The sequence below is a fragment of the Seriola aureovittata genome, chromosome 21, assembly GCF_021018895.1.
Source record: "Seriola aureovittata isolate HTS-2021-v1 ecotype China chromosome 21, ASM2101889v1, whole genome shotgun sequence".
Classification (NCBI taxonomy): Eukaryota; Metazoa; Chordata; class Actinopteri; order Carangiformes; family Carangidae; genus Seriola; species Seriola aureovittata.
In genome coordinates this window covers 18152406-18171492 of record NC_079384.1, presented here as the reverse complement: position 1 = coordinate 18171492, position 19087 = coordinate 18152406, and the positions used below count along the sequence as shown (strand labels likewise).

The 19087-nt window shown below is 38.6% G+C and overlaps 1 protein-coding gene across 1 annotated transcript; it reads right to left on the bottom strand.

The window, feature by feature from the left end:
- Positions 1-1150: 1150 nt before the first annotated feature.
- On the bottom strand, positions 1151-18325 carry grnb (granulin b). The gene is given in 22 exon segments (XM_056366099.1): positions 1151-2200; positions 3639-3893; positions 4973-5206; positions 5287-5409; positions 5412-5540; positions 6200-6436; positions 7748-7981; positions 8748-8845; positions 9883-10033; positions 10713-10804; positions 10926-11055; positions 11213-11340; positions 11424-11553; positions 11713-11840; positions 11926-12055; positions 12213-12340; positions 12522-12663; positions 13607-13723; positions 14236-14376; positions 15453-15593; positions 17819-17901; positions 18193-18325. Coding segments are annotated over 21 exon segments (3018 nt in total). The 5' UTR covers positions 17822-17901; positions 18193-18325; the 3' UTR covers positions 1151-2053.
- Between the last annotated feature and the right edge of the window lie 762 nt (positions 18326-19087).

The following is a 19087-nucleotide window of genomic DNA, read 5'->3' as shown; positions in this document are numbered from 1 at the left end:
TTCTAGTTACAGATATCAGATGCAGTGTTTTCACAATATTGAAGAGTGGATTCAGCGGTTGGAAAAGTTTTCTCCATAAGCTAGAAAACAAAAAACAAAGACTCAATATGTATCACTGAAAACACTGGAAACTGTAGACGATGGCGTGGGGTTGGTCTCAGAACTCTGAATTTCAACGTTTTGTTTTTCAAAGTTATAAAGATAGATGACAGACAATGTGGCGTTTTTTCTATTCTTTATGTATGACTGATGTTCTATGAAGTGTCTTTTTACAGATTAAAATATCAAACAAAGGATGTAAAGTTGTTTCTCCACCCTGAACAATGTCTGCAGGTATTCCCTTCAGACTCCATCTGGTGCCAACCACCACCAACATGAACAACTCTTCTCTTGTCTGGACTTTGGCAGCCAAACAGATTAGTTTTTTTTTTTTTAAAGAGAGATTTCAGTAAGATAATCAGCATGGAACTATAAAAGTGAGGGGGGAAGAAAAGGATTTAAATAGGATTTTCCATCCCCTGGTAGGAAATGATGCCCTTGTGAGTTGTTAAAAAGCCCTAAACCAAACAACAGTACACAACAGTGTCTGTTTTTTGTTCTCTGCCGATGGAGCATACCCTCATGAATTTGTTCCCTCATGACCTTAAGATGTACTTGGCTCTTATTTCTTGGCTGTGTTTGGAGAAGTCTTCACTCAACTGTCCAAACACACAAAATAAAAGCATGCTAATTCTTTTCCAATGATGGAATGGAAACTGGACACCGACAGACTGGCACCTCTTACAGTGAAATTATAGAAGGCACGAGTTATTTGTCTGGTCTGTCATTGCTCTTTTGTGATAAAGAGAAAAATAAAGATCTAAACTGTAAGAAACTATTTCTACAAGTACTTTGCATTTCAATTACACGACTCCTGGTGCTTTAAGTCACAGAAAAAATAAGGATTAAATAAAAATCAACATACACCAAATTCACAGCTGTACAACTAAATTAAATCATCTCTGTATGTGGATCATACTTGCGCACATGTAATGACGCAGTAAGCAGAGAAGTGTTGCTTCCTCAACAAGTGGGGACATAAAGAGGGGACAACAACAAAAAAACATTATGCACCAATTTTAGCTAATTTTGCCCAAAATAAGGCGACAAGTACATTCAAGTCTTTTTAATGAGAAATGTAACAGCACTGGTTAAATACTCAGTTCCAATAAAAACAAAATCAAAAATGGGCTGATGGTATTCTGTATTTTTCTTATTGTCAACTCGTCCCATGGAAAGAAGCCTGATATATCTCACTCCCGTGTCATGCAGCTCCAACCTGAAAATATACATGCACTAGTTCAGTTTGACTCAGACCTACACACTCCGTCCTGCTGCTGATTCCCAGTTCCCAGGCCACAGATATTTGCTGGCAGAAAAAGCAGAATAATAATTTTATAACTATATTTGGTAAAGCTTTATTTTATGGGTCCAGTATTTTCCAGTGAATTTCATCAATTACATCCTCAGTGAGAAAAAAATGGGCTTAAGGCTGAATGCCACAGGCTGGCCAGAGAGGACTCAGAGATGGACTGTTTTTCATAGCGTTTGTAGACAATAAGAAAAATATAGAATAACATTAACAGTGTGAAGCTGAGCAGTATGTCCTGCCTATGTTTCATGGTTGTATCATTGTAGTCTATTGATTTCCAGGACATGAGCATGAGGATGATACATTTTGTGCCAGGTGCAAAACATGAAAGACTCCTGCTCACTGTTGAGATGACAACATTAAGTTTCAGTCAGGACTCTCCCACCAAAGTGCTTCCACTTGATTAAAACCCCTTAATTGCCAGAGATAACTGCAGCGTGCCCTTTTATTTTTTCTTCCTGTCTCGCACTAAACATCCTCCACACCTACCATCGCAAATACTTATGTGGTAAATACACTTCCATCACCCAACTAAACAAACAGGAAGTTGGGAAAAAAAGCCCTTATTGTCCACAGACAACACGAGCTGCAGATGGATGTTATGGACTGAAAGATGAAGAAGATCAGTGCACCTCAGTGGGATTAGAGTCCACGTGGGACCAAGTCTCTCTTTCTGTCCGCGAGCAAAGTGTCCCAGGTCAGCTGGGTTTTCAGAGTGCAGCCTCCAGACTTCTGGTCACAGGAGTATCCCACAGGGCAGCAGTGCTTTGAGTCGGAGCAGCAGGTTGCCTGTCAAAACAAAAAATATTTGTTTTACTGAGACGCTGCAGATTTCGATTCTTAAACTGAAGAATCAGCTGAAACTGCAGGTGTTAATATTTTTTTAAACCTCACAGCTTCCAGTCAGATGGTGCTTTCCTAAGCTGCAGGTTTCAGTCACATTAGTTGCATGGTGTGTTTTACTAAGTGTAAGACTACATGAACAGATAAATAATCAATGTCCTGTCAATTCAAAACTGTTGCTGACCAGCTTTAAGATACAACCTGTGATCCTAATGGTCAAGAAAACGACATGTCCACCACCAAATTTAAAAAACACACACATCAGTAATCAGTGTGTTAGTTATTCTAGACTTGGCTTTCTGACATTTTAAAGTGTGTGTTGGATACACATTTAGACTGAAGGTGCAGTTAAAGCACAGCTCTCCTGAATTTGTCAAATGTTCAGCAGTGAAAACAATGTCATGAAACTACATTGTCTTACTTTCCCTTTTAGTCAGACTTTGGTTTTGATTGTTTTTAAATTGCTATAGTGTGTGATGATCTTTCCTTTAACTGTGCCGCTCTGTTGTCACGGTGATAATTCCCCTGTCTAAAGTCTTTGTCACTGATCACCTGTAAAAAGCTGATTAGAAGACGGTTGCGTGTCTAAGAAAACCAGATTTCTCATTTACATGTTTAAAGCTCTGATCATTGCAGGTAGTTAAAACGGTTAAATTCAAATGCACTACAGCTGCTACAAAGTATTGTCGTTTAATCTGACGATTATTTTTTCAATAATCATTCTGTTTATAAAATTAAAGTAAATAGGTGTTAATATGGTTCAAATGTCTCATTTTGTCTAACAGCACAAAATCCAAATATTGTGTATGTTACGCTTAAAAAAATGGCTAAAAAAGATTAATCAGCTGATCAATCTGTTTTGATAATTGAATAATCTACTAATGTAAGAAACACTGATCGATTCCTGGATGTTTTTATACACAGTCACAAGCTTTGTTTGCATCAGTGATATTTGTAAACAAGAGATTTAATGTGACATTATCCAGATCAGATTCCTGTGTAACTTGTCCGTAGTGACTCTGTCAGCTGATTTTCTAATGTATAATCTATCTAATATTCATTTCACAGTCAAGTTAAATCATATCTGAGTGTCCTGCAGACGCGTGAGGAACACGTCGCTCTCTGACACACGAAAGAGTAGTGGAACAAAATAAAACAGTACATGTGACAACAGCGGGAAACTGCTTGTTCAACAAGGCAGAAAACAGGAAGTGGCTTCAGTTTCTTTGGGTCATGTGACATAATGTTCACTTGTCACATTCTCCACGTTCAACAGGACCAAACCAGAAGAGACATTTCAAATTACATCACAGTAATTCTTACAAAACCAATTCCCCTACAACAAAGTGTGAAGTGTCGGTGTGAGTTTGGATTGTGAACGTACCCTGGGCGAGGGGCAGCAGGCCCACTCCGTGGCGGACATCTTGCAACATGTTTCTTGTTTGGGGCAGCGAAACTCCCCCGTTCTGTCGCATGGTACGTCCGTGTCGTCCCCCGTGTCTCTCGGCTCGGACCGTACCACTTTGCTCTGAGGGAGGGTGTGGACCAGCGCGTCCTTCTTCTTCTCACATGTTCCCGTTTGCATGTTGCAGGTGTAGCCCTGAGGACAGCAGTGCTCGTGGTCCGCACAGCAAACCGCCTGAAGAGGAGAGAGAAGAAGAATCCGTTTCATGTAATGATAATAACAATAATAATTATAATAATAAACAAAGTAACAGTGGTGTGACTCAAGTGTTTTACACCTGCATTTCAAGACTACAATTAGGTTTTTTTTAATGAATTTTCAGTATTTCCACTCAGGTTAGTGGATGGAAAACAACTTATTGTCACATTAAAAATATTTTTACACAAAGCAAAAGTCAACCACAAGTCAAAGTTGTGTGTGTCCATATCTACATTCAGCTACATCATTACCATCAGCTGTAGAAACAGACAGATTTAATGGTGTCCCTGAAGAGGAAAGGCTTTGTTTCTTTTGTGATTTATGAGATTCATTTTATATTTTATTGCTCATTATATGATGATTTACAGACTCTAAAGACTATTTTTTCCTCTGGTTTGTTGACTATGAAGAACTTGAATTGTGTTTTAGAAAACAATCTTTTTTTGTTGATTTGATTTCTAGAGATTGTGGGAGAACAGAAAGTTGTTTGTTTACAATATAATATATAATATAATAATTTTGTTTTTTTCTTGACAACAGTATATTTTGTGTCATGTACATCCATGTGGTCTGAGCGATTGTATGTGTATGACACAGACTAAACTCTGCATGATAAGTATTAGTTTGATAATTAAAAGTTAGGATCCGATCCAGTTCGTCAGTTTGATTTTAGATTATATATAAAACAAGGTGATGTTAATTTTCAAGTTGGGTTTTAACAAAAAAACACTTGTTTTGAGTGTTTTTAGTTATTGAAAAGTAAAACTTTATGCTAATTTTATGATAAATAATATCTAACTTTCATTCCCCTGAAAAACCATGTTGTGAAACAATTTGGTTACTGATATTTATTTTATATAAAATAGTCTTTAGTCAACTTATTCTTAAGAAAATATAAAAATATATGGCCGTTTTCAAGGAATTAAAAGAACAGAACTTTCTTGAATCTTATCTTCAGACACTTAATTTTAAAAGACCCAACAGTTTCATCACTGAGGCTCAAATTGACAATCTTTCCTCAAACTAACATAAATGTGAATCAGTGATGTACAGACCTTGACCAGCGGGCAGCAGCCCCACTCTCCCGTCGGCAGTTTACAGCAGGTCGTTCCTGAGGCGCAGCTGCTTTTGTCGTCACATTTAACGTCCGACACAGACCCTGGCTCAGTCAGAGCGCTCACTTTGGTGAACCAGGGAATGACACGGGGGCCCTTTGAGCAGGAGGACCGGTGAGGCTCACAGGTGTGGCCGCTGGGGCAGCAGTGGTTTCCATCTTTACAACAGACGGCCTGGAGAACAGCAACGATAACTCTGTGGTTATTTCACAACCTCACACTGGTGGAAAACTAATAGAGATCACCTCACTTACCTTTGGCAGAGGGCAGCAGCCCCATTTGTGGGTCCTGTCCATGAAGCAGCAGGTTGTGTCCTTGGGGCAGCTGGTCTTGGCGTCACACATGTTCCTGGCGGCAGAGCTGGGCCGGAAACGGGCTGCTTCTGCAGGGCCGGGATCTTCAGCAACCAGGGCACGCTCAGGTGTCCGGGCTTGTCGCAGGTCTGCTCAGCGACGTTACACTTGTAGCCTTTGGGGCAGCAGTGCTTTTGATCGTTGCAGCACACAGCCTGGAGAGAAGAAGATTGAATGGCTCTTTAACACAGACTGTAAATGCCAGATCTCTGTCCCACACATGTTATATATTTTACGCAACAAGACTTCCAACAGATGACATACAAGTCAAAGAATGCAATGCAGCACTGAAATCTTCCTGCTCTCCTTTTATCCAAAAAACACAGCTGTTCTCATCATTAAGATGTGCACTGTGTTATTCTTTGATTTAATGCATGATCATATTGTAACGTCTTTTCATTATCAATCTACAAATTATTTTCTTGATTATTTGGTCAAACATCAGAAACCTGTGAGAAATGTCTCTCCCAGTGTTTCAGAATTCAAAGTGACATCTTCAAATGTCTTGTTTTGTCTGACCAACAGTCAAGAACCAAAAGATAATCCGTTCAGTATTCGACGAAGAAAGAGGAATTAAAGAGTATTTTTGTTTAAAAAAAAAAAAAAATCTGTATCTGTAACTCATCTAACATCCACTTTTTTCCATGGACGTCTGAAATAACTGCTCCCTCTTCATGACTGGACCAAACACACACCAAACAAACACATCCTCTGCAATCTGTGATTCAAAATACACCAGTCATATGACCAACAGTCACTCACACACACACACACACTGAACAAGCCCTTTGACTGTGAAGAAGAAGAAACTGACCTTAGGTAAGGGGCAGCAGGCCCACTGTCCAGAGTTCTTCTTACAGCAGGTGGTGCCCCCCGGACACATGGTCTCCTTGTCGCATTTCTCATCCTGAACCTCAGAGGTCAGAGCGGAGACTTTCTCCACCCAGGGGAGGGAAGGTGAAAAACCTGACGGGTCGTCACAAGTTTCAGCCTCCAGGTTGCAGATTGTGCCATGAGGGCAGCAGTGTTGGTGATCGTCGCAGCACACGGCCTGGCGGTGACACAGAGGACACACACATCATGAAGCTGAGCAGCTGAAAAACCAGGCCCTGTTAAATGCCTGAATACTGTCATGTGGCTCAGGAGGTAGAGCAGGTCGTCCACTAATCAGAAGGTTGGTGGTTTGATCCATATTCATACACCAATCGCTGTTCCATCAGTGTATCAATATGTGAGTGAAAGGGTGATTGTTGCAAGTACTGTAAAGCACTTTGAGTGGTCTCTAAGACTAGAAAAAGCTCTATATAAGTGCAGGTCATTGACCATTTACAATCTCCTTTTGTTTTCATGCTCTTTTTAAAATGTGACTAATATTTTATTTCCTATATAGTATCGGAATGAAAAGTGTAAGAAAATGATTGTTTTATATGCAAGTGGATGCACTAAAAGCTTCGAAAGTATTGGTTTAAAATGGGACCTTATTTTAAGAATGGTTAAAAGAGCTATAAAATAAAATAAAATAAAAATGTATGTAGCAAAATAAGTTCACAAACTGCTTTACAGACATGAGAAGACAAAAAATCAGAAAATGAACAAATGTGAGAGCACAGAGTACAAATACATAAAAAGAGCAAACATGTAAATAAAAACAAATAAATAGAACAAAATAAAATAAAAACAAAGTAAAACTAAACTATAAAAATAAGATTTACTTACTTTATTACTTTTAAAAAGAGGAAAATTTGTTTTTTTGTCTAATTTCCATTTATTATAATATTGTAGAATGTATTTGCATTTTTTTTTGTTTAGGCTTAAACTTTAGTTTTATTACTGTAGCAGTTGTATGATGGTTTAAGTTGCACATTTATCATCATGTTGATTTGTTTCGATGAAAATGTTAACTACAAGAATCTTTTCACAATTACAAAATCTATACACTGTAAATGAGTGGCCATTTGCAAACAATTGATAAATCATGCATTTTTAACTTTTTCCATATTTGTCAGTTACTGGGACTAATTTCAGAAATATACTGGACTTACAGGAAACTGAACTGTTTACGGATTCATTTATCCCCCCCCCCACTCACTGTCGCTCTATATGATTATAGTGAAACCAGAGAGCTCATAGTGAAACTGAAGCCAAAATGATCATACAGATGAATCAACATCTCTCTGAACATTATAAATGTCATGACGGAGGATTTATTGCAGGAATGCTTTAGTTTTAGCCAGGTGTTCCTAATAAACTGCCAAAAGTTATGTTATGTTATGCATATTTTCAGTGTAAGAAAGATTTTAAATGCCTCTGTGTCTGTGTGGTTTGACCTCAACACTGTCCTCACTCTGTCCTTATATATCACCTGAGGCAGAGGACAGCAGGCCCAGTCTCCACTTGCCGTCTTGCAGCAGGTGGATTTTCCAGGGCACGACGTGGATCTGTCGCACTTGCTGTTGTCGGTCAGCAAGGGGAAGACGGGCACTTTGCTGAGCCAGGGCGTTACAGCGCTGCCCGCGGGATCGTCACACGTGGACGCTGCCAGGTTACAAACGGTGCCATGGGGACAGCAGTGCAGGTGGTCCTCACAGCACACAGCCTTCAGGGAAGGTGAAGCAAACAGGCTGGAGTAAGGATCTACAATCATCAGCATTACATTCTGTGAAATACAACTCCTGCAGCAAACAGACATTAAAATGAGCCTTTCCTTAAATGTTGATGTACTGTTACTGTTCATTTTGAAAAGCTACCAGTAACTGTGCACAGGTTTAGCCTCCCCACTAAATCAGTAGTCAGATATCACTGCTTGCAAACACTCTAGAGACTTTCTGTTTTTGAATTTTCAGCCTCTTCCTGCAGATCTTTTCAGGTTCTGAGATATTTTAGTATGTCCTGCTCGCACAGCAGATTTCAGATCTACCCACAGATTTTCAAATGTTCAGGTCAGGAGAGGGCGGGGTGTTCAAAAAGCTTCAGCCCGTGTTTCTTGAAGTGGTTCACAGGGGATTTTGAGGTTTGCTTTGGATCATCATTCTTGTTGTAGATGTCAGCCAACCAACCAACCAACCAACCAGGAAATCTGCATCCAGAAATGGCTGATATTTAGTGGAAACCATTTTTCCTGTATTTGTGCAGCATTTCCTGTGTGCCCAAGGCAGGGTATTTACACAACCATGTTTAACAGTTGGCAAAGTGTTATTTTCATCATTTTCTGCTTCTTTTTCTCTCTGGTGATTTTTCAGCATCACTGACAGCTAAAGGACAAAGCTCTGCAGACAACAGATGAATTATAGTCTAAAGAGTCAGGACATGTGTTGAGCACCCCTGTGCAGCTCTGCAGAGTCAAACACTGTGAGCCTTGATACCTTCGGTAAAGGACAACAGACCCATTCTCCCTCTAGCGATTTACAGCAGGTGCTTCCGTCAGCGCAGGCCACAGAGTCATTACACGGAACAGCACCGACTGAAAGATAAACACAAACTTTTATCAGTGTCAACATAACCAAACTTCTCTCATTTAAATACAATTTCATTAGAGATTTTGTGGTGAAACTGAACTAACAGAGACCAATCTTTGATAATATACCTAAATCATTAAAAAACAAAAATGTCAAACATTCAACTGTTCAGGGTTCTATGATTTGCTTCTTTTCTCTGATTCATATCATTGTAAACTGAATATCTTTGGGTCGATCGATGATCGCCACGATGCTAAGCTCACAGTGAACGTCAACATGGAATCATCAGTTGGTTTTGTTAATGAACAATTCCAAATAAAGTTAAGATGTCTGTGTCCCTAACAACACTCACAAAAAAAAAAGAAAAAAAAAGAAGTTGTTTCTTGGTGCAATTCTGAACAGAAAGTAAAGGTCAGTTTTGAATCACAGAACAGTCTCAGTCAAGACGACAGTGGTGCTAGGATATTCAGGTGTTATTATTCCTGTGTGTATGTATATGTGTATATATATATATATATACTGTAAATACTCAGAACGTTCTGAGTATTTACAGTAGAAATAAGAAATGACCTGGAGATGATTGAAGTATTTAAATCAACATGAAAAATAGTTATTGACACAAAGTTTTGTAAATTAACTGCGAACTGCAGCAGCAATACTCTTGAAAGTCACAAGCAGCAGCAACCTGGAGTAATATCCACTAACAAGCTTCAAGTCTGCTGTCCAATAGTGGTAGGTGGTGGAAGCGAGCAGCCGAGTCAAGTTGAGTCTGTATGTTTGTGGTACTGATCGGTCTCAGCTGTGAGCCCACACAGCTACAGTAAACCCAGAGGACTTTGTCATACAGTACTCAGGAGAGTTCTTAACACCATTTAAGGAAGTATGCTTCCATATATATGGCTGACTGATTGTCCGTGAGCCAGATCGTTCATCATTCAGGCATTTAACCAGGTGTCATGATCCCCCTCAAACTGCTGATTCTGAGATCAGTCAGGGGGAGACCAATTCAGTGTCTTCCTGGTTTTAACTGCTCCACTCTCACCTTTGCTCTGTGCTGCCACCACCTCTGTCACAGCAGCGGGGATCTTGGAGGCCATGGTGACGTCTCCCCGGGCTGACACACAGGTGCTGTGGATTAGGTCACACTCTGTGCCTTCAGGGCAGCAGTGGATGTGATCTGAGCAACAGACAGCCTTGACAAAGAGAGGAAAGTAACTCATTCAGGGTCAGTATATTCTGTATTGAGGCTGAATTCCTCTGAACTATCACTTCAGCAATCTATTCATGTGCAGAGCCAACAGGTAAACTCAGAATCTGACACTAATGACTGGTAAGTAAATGGAAATGTTCCTTCTAATGTTCAACTTTCATATTAATGCAATGTGTATTTGCTTAAATTATTTAATGCTTGAGTTTGATCATTTTCAGGTATAGAACTGAGTGAACTGTGGAGACAGCGTTGTCATAAAAATATCTTAAACATGACATAGTTCAATTTCATTTTCAAAACTTTTGGGATTAAGTTTACTGTTAATTGGATAATGTTATCAATGTAGAACGGTTTTTCTTTCTTTTTTTAATGTTTGTTTTAATGTTATTATTCTTATTTTTGTGCTTTATTTGTATTTCTAAACTTATTTTTTAAAATAATAAATAAATTGAATAATCAATACATTTATAAAATTAATAAATTTAAAAAATAATACCCAACAAATGCCGTTTTTGAGAAGATTTTTTATCTGTGTTCTTTTAATCTTTAGTCAAATTAAAGGATGCCTTCCAATGTGTCCATCCGGAACAACTATGAACACATTTAATTTAGTAGATCTTAAGAACTTGTTCTCAGAGAACCATAAACTGGCAATTACTCACATAAGGCATTGGACAGCAGCCATAGGAGCTGTTGGCCATCTGGCAGCATGTGGTTTCATCAGGACAGGCTGACTTCTTGTCTGGACAATCAACTGACAGAAAGTGAGGTAAGAACAGGGATCAATGATCAATACTTGTTTCTTTTCCAACTTGAAAACAAAAAGAATTTTATTAAATCTACTTTAAACAAGATGATAAGTAATGGATGCTTACTGTCGTTGGGTAGAGAAGGAATCTTCTTCATCAGCGGCACATGGATCTGACCAGACCTGCAGATCTCAAGCTCCAAGTCACATGTTGTGTTGCTGGGGCAACAGTGGATATGGTCGCTGCAGCATACGGCCTGCACATGATCAAAGTATCAAATTACATGTAAATATGTGGCTTGACTTTCAGAAATAACGACTTATCAAAAGTATTGTGTAATTTTCTGTCAACCGACTAACTGCTTAATTGAGTAGTACTTTCAGCTCTTGTGTATTTGTACCAGTCATACATACATCTGGGTAAAAGCAGCAGTTGTAGTCTCCCTTGGGTGACAGGCAACAGGAGGTACCATTTGGACAGTTGCTTTTCCCACCAGGACACGACACTGAACCGACAGTCGGAGCTGTAGAACCATAAAGACCTGAGAAAAACATATTCATTCGTTATTAGTGCAGTATCATCTGCGTATAACTGTGGAGAAAAAGATGGATGTGAGTGGCTTACTGTTGTTGGGCATAGAAGGAATCTTCTTCATCAGCGGCACATGGATCTGACCAGACCTGCAGATCTCAAGCTCCAAGTCACATGTTGTGTTGCTGGGGCAACAGTGGATATGGTCGCTGCAGCATACGGCCTGCACATGATCAAAGTATCAAATTACATGTAAATATGTGGCTTGACTTTCAGAAATAACGACTTATCAAAAGTATTGTGTAATTTTCTGTCAACCGACTAACTGCTTAATTGAGTAGTACTTTCAGTTCTTGTGTATTTGCACCAGAGTCATACATACATCTGGGTAAAAGCAGCAGTTGTAGTCTCCACTGGGTGACAGGCAACAGGAGGTACCATCTGGACAGCTCTTTTTCCCACCAGGACACGTCACTGAACCGACAGTCAGAGCTGGAGAACCATAAAGACCTGAAAAAGAAACATATTCATTCGTTATTAGTGCAGCATCATCTGCGTATAACTGTGGAGAAAAAGATGGATGTGAGTGGCTTACTGTTGTTGGGCATAGAAGGAATCTTCTTCATCAGCGGCACATGGATCTGACCAGACCTGCAGATCTCAAGCTCCAAGTCACATGTTGTGTTGCTGGGGCAACAGTGGATCTGGTCGCTGCAGCATACGGCCTGCACATGATCAAAGTATCAAATTACATGTAAATATGTGGCTTGACTTTCAGAAATAACGACTTATCAAAAGTATTGAGTCATTTTCTGACAACCGACTAACTGCTTAATCGAGTAGTACTTTCAGCTCTTGTGTATTTGTACCAGTCATACATACATCTGGGTAAAAGCAGCAGTTGTAGTCTCCCTTGGGTGACAGGCAACAGGAGGTACCATTTGGACAGTTGCTTTTCCCATCAGGACACGACACTGAACCGACAGTCGGAGCTGTAGAACCATAAAGACCTGAAAAAAAACATATTCATTCGTTATTAGTGCAGTATAACTGTGGAGAAAAAGATTAATATCAGTGAGACTTTTTTTCTTCATTTACAAGATGTCTGTTTCACATTACAGTTTTTAAGTTGATCTTTGGCCATTGGATGGCTTGTCTGAAGGTGTTTATTTAATAGTAGTAATTCCCCACCTGCATTATTCTTCCTCTTTCTGGCAGGAAGCTTCTCCAGCATGGGGATGGACTCCAGAGAGGCAGAGACACACTTTGAGTGAACAAGATCACACTTTGTTCCCTCAGGGCAACAGTGGCGCTTATCCTCACAACACACAGCCTGCAGAGAGAAGAGAATACATTCTGACAGTCAGAGACACCCTTCAGCCGAGGACACAGTTTCCTGCAGATGATGGAAAAGTACAAAGTAAAGCAGACGGGATCGGCAGCACTGATGCTGATAGCGGGAAAGGATTATAAATGTATGACAAGCCAACCATAACTGCTTTCTTATAAAAATAAAATCACCATATAAACATAACATTTATAAATATATGGATTTTAGTTTACCAGGATCAATAAACTGTACAATTTGGACATGAACAAATCAAAAACCTCTGTACAAACAGGGTCTTTAATTTTATTTCTAATTTACCCTGTTCTCCAGTTAAAAAAAACTTAAATCTTCCTCTATGTTTAGCTATTGTGTTGTTAAATTCTTTATAATGTACATTTCCACATCGCTAATTCATCGGTACAGCAAGAATCACCAAAGATGTGAAGCTGCCATGAATGAAACTCAACACTTTCTCCAGAATTTTCACAATAAAAATTTTGCAGTCTTCCATTTGTTGGTAGACTTTTGATTTGAAAAATATCAGGAAGTGTTAAGTTTTGATGACGCTCAAAAACAAAGAAACAATTGGAATTCATTTACGTATGAAAACATTATTTCCATTACTGTTGCGGCTAATTTATTGATCAGTTTCTGAAACAAGAAGTATATTCTAATTAAAAATAAACAAGCTGTTCATTTTCTAATTCCCATGAAGTGCTCATAACCAGAGAACTAGAGTCTTAAATAACAAGATCTTCAAAATGACAGTTTATCTACCAGAGTGTTTTTACAGAGGAGTCACACAAGCGGCATCAGAAGCTGACTAGTGGACTGTGTAATGTGTTTCTTGGTGTGAAGTGCTTGGGGTTTGTGTTGAGCCTCTGGTTTTAGGTGATTGTTTTTGGGTATGTGTGTGGATTTGTGGGAGGGTGAGCATTTATATCACCTTGGCTAATGGACAGCAGCCCCAGGAGCCGTCAGGAAGCTGGCAGCAAGTAGTGTCATCCGGACACTCAGACTCCTGGTCCGGACAAATGACTGCCTTCACTCTCTCGCTGAGCTGCTGCCATCACAACATCACAGCCCATGAATGCCAATGACAGGAGTCAAAAAACACCAACGGCAGGATTACGAATGTTTTTAGTAAATGGAATTAGAGAAAAACACACAGATTTAAGCTTCCTTTCCTGCATTATATCACATGGTATTGTTGTATTGAAAAACCACACACACTTTAAAAATGAACAGACTAAAAATGTTAAGCACTGCTAGTGGCCCAACGAGACCACAGTCTTCATTACACAGCACACTTCAGTATTAGACTGAACATCAAAGCTGAAATGATCAGTCAATCTACAGAAAATAGTGTCTATGTATCAAATGTGTTATTTGAGCTACATTCTCTGAATACATTTGCATAACTAGAGGTTGAAGTTGCTGCCAGAACTTTATGCACCGCTAATTCTTGTATAAAAGTCGACAAACATCTAATGAGCATTGGAGAGGTAGTAAAACAAAGAATAAAAAAGTAAAATAACATGTCTTTGACTTGACAATGTCCTTTGTTAGAATTACCTGAGGGATGAGCCAGAACTGTTTGGCAATAAGACGTGTCATCCACGGCAGAGAAACTGTCTTATTAACACATTTCTTGTGAACCAGATCACACAGCGTCCCCTCGTAGCAGCAGTGGAGGTGGTCTGAACAACACTCAGCCTACAGGTGGATTCAAACAAGAGAACACAACACAAACCAGCAGAAAATGATGTTCAGAGTTAACTCACCAGAGCAAAGATCACTGTGTACACACCGTAAATTCTCAAAATACTATAATAATTCCTCCAACCCATCATTAATCTCGTCTGACATGCAGGTTATGGTATATCTATAATAGAAGTGCTTGGTGAAATTTCAGATGCTCAAACATTATTAAATTCTATCTCTAACATGCCTGAGTCAGCGCATCAGAAAACTCCTGCCCTGCCCCCTAGACACTGAAACTATAGTGAAAGGTGTCAGTTTAATGTAATGTTGCTGGTACAATGTCAGTATGACCATCAGCAAATTGTTTCACTGTCTACTTTTGCCGAAAACCACATGAAAAATCAAGCGTGAAAAATGGGTGAGACGCCGAAACTCTAGACGATGCACCGCAGCAGCGAAGCTCAAGCTGAGTGTCTCACACAGGCTGTTTGGCTGCTGTAACCTGACCTGAGTGCAAGTATGCACCACTATTTATAATCCAATTAGAGCTCTGACCATCAGTTGATCAAGCTAATCAATTATTGGATCTATAGGAAAACTATTCTGATGATTAATAAATCGCTTTGACTCCATTGTCTCTGCTTCTCTGGACATTTTTTAAAAATTTAAATATTGTTTACACAATGACTAAACAATTAATCAAGAAAATAACAAACACAGTAATCAATAATAAAAATGATTATTAGTTTCAGCCTTAAATCCAATAATATAACACTGACAGGAGCTGGTCTGCTGCATAATGAGTATTTTTACTTTAAAAAAACATAAAGAAAACATTTTTTTCTGATAATACTTTTATTCTGAAAGCAGGTCATGGAATATTTTACATGATGCAATGATAACTTTTCTTTAATAAAAGATCTCAGCACTTTGTCCGCCACTGTGTAATTGAATAAGAAGAACTTAATTGTGCTTGTACTCATGCAAGTGGCAAACAAGTCATTTGAACTTGCATCTATCAGCAGCAAGTCCAGCAATAAGCATCACAGTTTAATTTAAAGAAATCACATAACCATACGTTAACTCACACGTGGTAGAGGACAGCATCCATATCCTCCAACAGTGTCCTTGCAGCAGGTGTTTTTGTCCTCACACATGCCTCCATCAGGACAGACCAGCGCTGTGCTGAGGCCCAGCAGAGCCAGACACAGGATCCCCATCTGCAGCGCCTGAACACCAAACAGAGAGGAGACTGCTGTGAGCGGCGTAGCGTGATGAAATGTGGTCTGACAATATATACTAAAAAAATCCTGAATTACAGTCCACAAATTCCATCTTATTATGTTGGTTTCTATGTTTCTTTCTGCTTGTGAGAAACCAATGAAATCAGTGTGGAGATGGAAAACACAGGTGAGGACTGTGTGTGCAGCAGCTCAGCAAGCATTCCAACTGATAAACTGGATTTCCACACTCAAACCCAGATCCTTGCTGTAAAGGTCATGTCCCTTTTATGTATGTTTAGCACTTCATGCTGTCAACGGCCATAACACAACACCAAAAGTCACTATGCGTAAGGTTTAAATAACATACTGGTCTACTATTAGAGTTTTTGTAGCACTCTTGATTATTTTCCTCATCAATTAATATGAATCCAACAACGTTTGTAATTTTTGCATGAAAATTACTTGATAAATGATCAAAATGGTTTTCAATTAATTTTCTGTCAATTTGGAAAACAAAGCATCATATTATACACATGTTTTGTATGTAAAAGTCTTAATTTGTAAAGGAAGTAAAGTTGTCGAGATGATGCAGTTGTTCTGTATTTGTCTCTGAAATGTAGTAGAGCAGAAGTAGAAACATTTCATCCAGAGAACTATTAAACTCTCGAGTTGCGGCAACTGCTACGTTTGTTCTATTGCAATAAGTGGACTGCATGGTTGAACTGCACTGCACCATGATGGTCTGAGTTTTAAAGCCTGAGGATGTGTGAACAGATACGACAGTAAAGTAATGATATATAACACACATGTATTATGGGCAATAAAAACAATGACAAACAGATAGTAATGCACATATAATTTATACTCCCTCCCTACTACAGCACGTGTGTTGCACTACATCTTGTACATGTTCCCTTGGTGACAACAAATACATTTTTTTACACACACACAAACACATATATGTGAGTATGTCTGTATATATCAGTGTATAGTCATATATGAGGATGTGCAAAGAAGTAAAGGATCTCTACAAGTCTAAGAGCAAAATGACTTCCTTTAGATTGTTAAAAGTTAAGTTAAAGTATGATGTTCATATCATCACGTAACAGGAACTAAAACTTGCAACACTTTTTTTTTTTTAACTTAGGGGTCAATTCATGCCGTTAAGAGTTGATTATCTTTGAAAATGATCCACTGAAGAATCAGCAAGTACACACACACACACACACACACACACACACACACACACACACACACACACACACACAACACACACACACACACACACACACACACACACACACACACACACACACACACACACACACACACACACAGGGGTGTATTAACTTAAGTAAAGGTAGAGAAGCATTATAAAGTGTCAAAGTAAAAGTACTGGTTTGGCAGTGAAATGGCTCATGTGACTGATCTACTGTATCATTATGTATGACTCAGATTGTTTATCCTGAGTCAGCAATGCTTCCTCAGCATTTTACTGCTGGAGCTAGTTTTAACTACCATGCAGTTTTTTAGTTTAGTCCAATGGTTCTCAACCTAGGAGTCGGGCCCCTACAAAGGATCACAAGATGAATCTGAGGGGTCTTGAGATGATTCAGAGAGGTTAAAAGAAAACAACTAAGTTCTGAGTCCTTCAAAGTCCTTCAGTAGTTGCTTGCTTGTTTTATCTTTGTTTATATTTCTTTTCTTATTTTGCTTATTGTTATGCACCAACACACCAAAGCCACCAAATTCCTTGTATGTTGAAGACCTACTTGGCAAGAAATCAGATTCTGATTTGGTTTAAATTTTTCAGGCATTTCTTATAGTCTGTTTTTTGAAATATAGTAAAATTTAGCACATAGTATAGCTATGGGCCTGTCTTCAGTCTGTTTATTTGTTTACCTTCTGAATCTATCTATCTATGGCATAACTTGAAATTTGAGTTATTATTATTTTTTGTCAATCAACTGATGCATTAACCATAACAAAGCATCTTATTATATACTGTATGCTTTTTTTCCTATGTAAAAATCTCAATTTGTAAACTAACTATAGCTGTCAAGATGAATGTAGTGGAGTAAAACATACAATATCTTCCTCTTTAAAGTAGCGCAGCAGAAATAGAAAGTAATATAAAATGGATATACTAAAGTTTAGTATTTATACCTAAGTGCAGTACTTGTTTAGGCGTATTTCGTTAATTTGCATCACCTGTTGTCAGTCTACTTTACCATTTTTATCAGATGACTTGAGTCAGAGGCAGAGTTCAGTTGTTATTAACGTTGAGCACTGCACTGCATACTCCTTGTACAGCCTACACAACAAAGCAACAAAAAAACACCATTAGTCAACGATAATCTAGGAAAACACTGAGCGATACTATAATATATATATAATATATATATAATAAATATAATACTTCCTATATAAAAGTTTGCAAAAACATGTCGCAAGACAAAACAAACCGTAACCAGCTAGTCCACAGCAAAACAAGTCAAATTAGCTTAGCAGGCTAGGTGGTGGCTAACGGTAAAGCTAACGCGTTTGAATGACTTTTATACGGATGTTATTTTTTCCCTCTGTGAAACTGAAGCGTGTTTCTCACCTGGTGGTTTCAGCATGAAGTCCAGACTGTCACATATGTGTCGTATTTAAAGCAGTTTCCTAATATCCAGGACTGACTGAAGCTATTTTTTGATTCACAATTCAGCAATCACATGACACACGCAGCCTCATGTGACTGTGACTGTGACTGTGCAGTGTGGAAGAGGGTGATGTGTGTGTTTTAAAGGCACATTACCCAGCGTACTGGATATTAATGCAGAAGTGAAAATGAATATTTGTTCATTTTTTTTATTATTATTTTTCTTCTGTTCGTAGAATTATTTTAATCTGTTTCTTTTTTTTAAAGAGCTGATATGTCTGATTATAAATGTTCCAATGTAAATAAATGGAAGTACCCATTCCAAAGTAAAACTGTTAATACCACAGTGTAGAAATACTGTGAGTCTGTTCATGTATGTGTTTGTGTAATTGTTTAGTACCAATGCAGTCTGCTACAACAGTCCTTCAATAAATCCTCCTCCAGTTTTTGTTTAAACTGTGTTAAAGAGTTGTTTATGTTCATTTTGGAGGATATAGTCTGTACTGCTGTTGAACTGCACCACATTATACAAAGAGGTGTGTCTCCCTCTTTGTTTTGAAAGGAGTGGACAGAATAATAGGAACACCTGTCAACATAATGCAGTGCAGGTCAACAACAGCACCACAAGTTACAGCCCCCAAAATGATCACTAGTGTTAGGGAAGCTACTTTGAAAGGATAGTTTAAAAAAGTATTGATGGGAAATTGCAAGGAATGTCAGCTTTGGTTTAGTTTACAATAAGTGCTTAAGTATGGCCATAGTGATTCTTAATCAGGCTGAGATTTGGGAGGTTTATCCATGATTGCAAAAATTCAATACCACTAGAATTACATATTGATTGAGAAAGAGTGAGAAC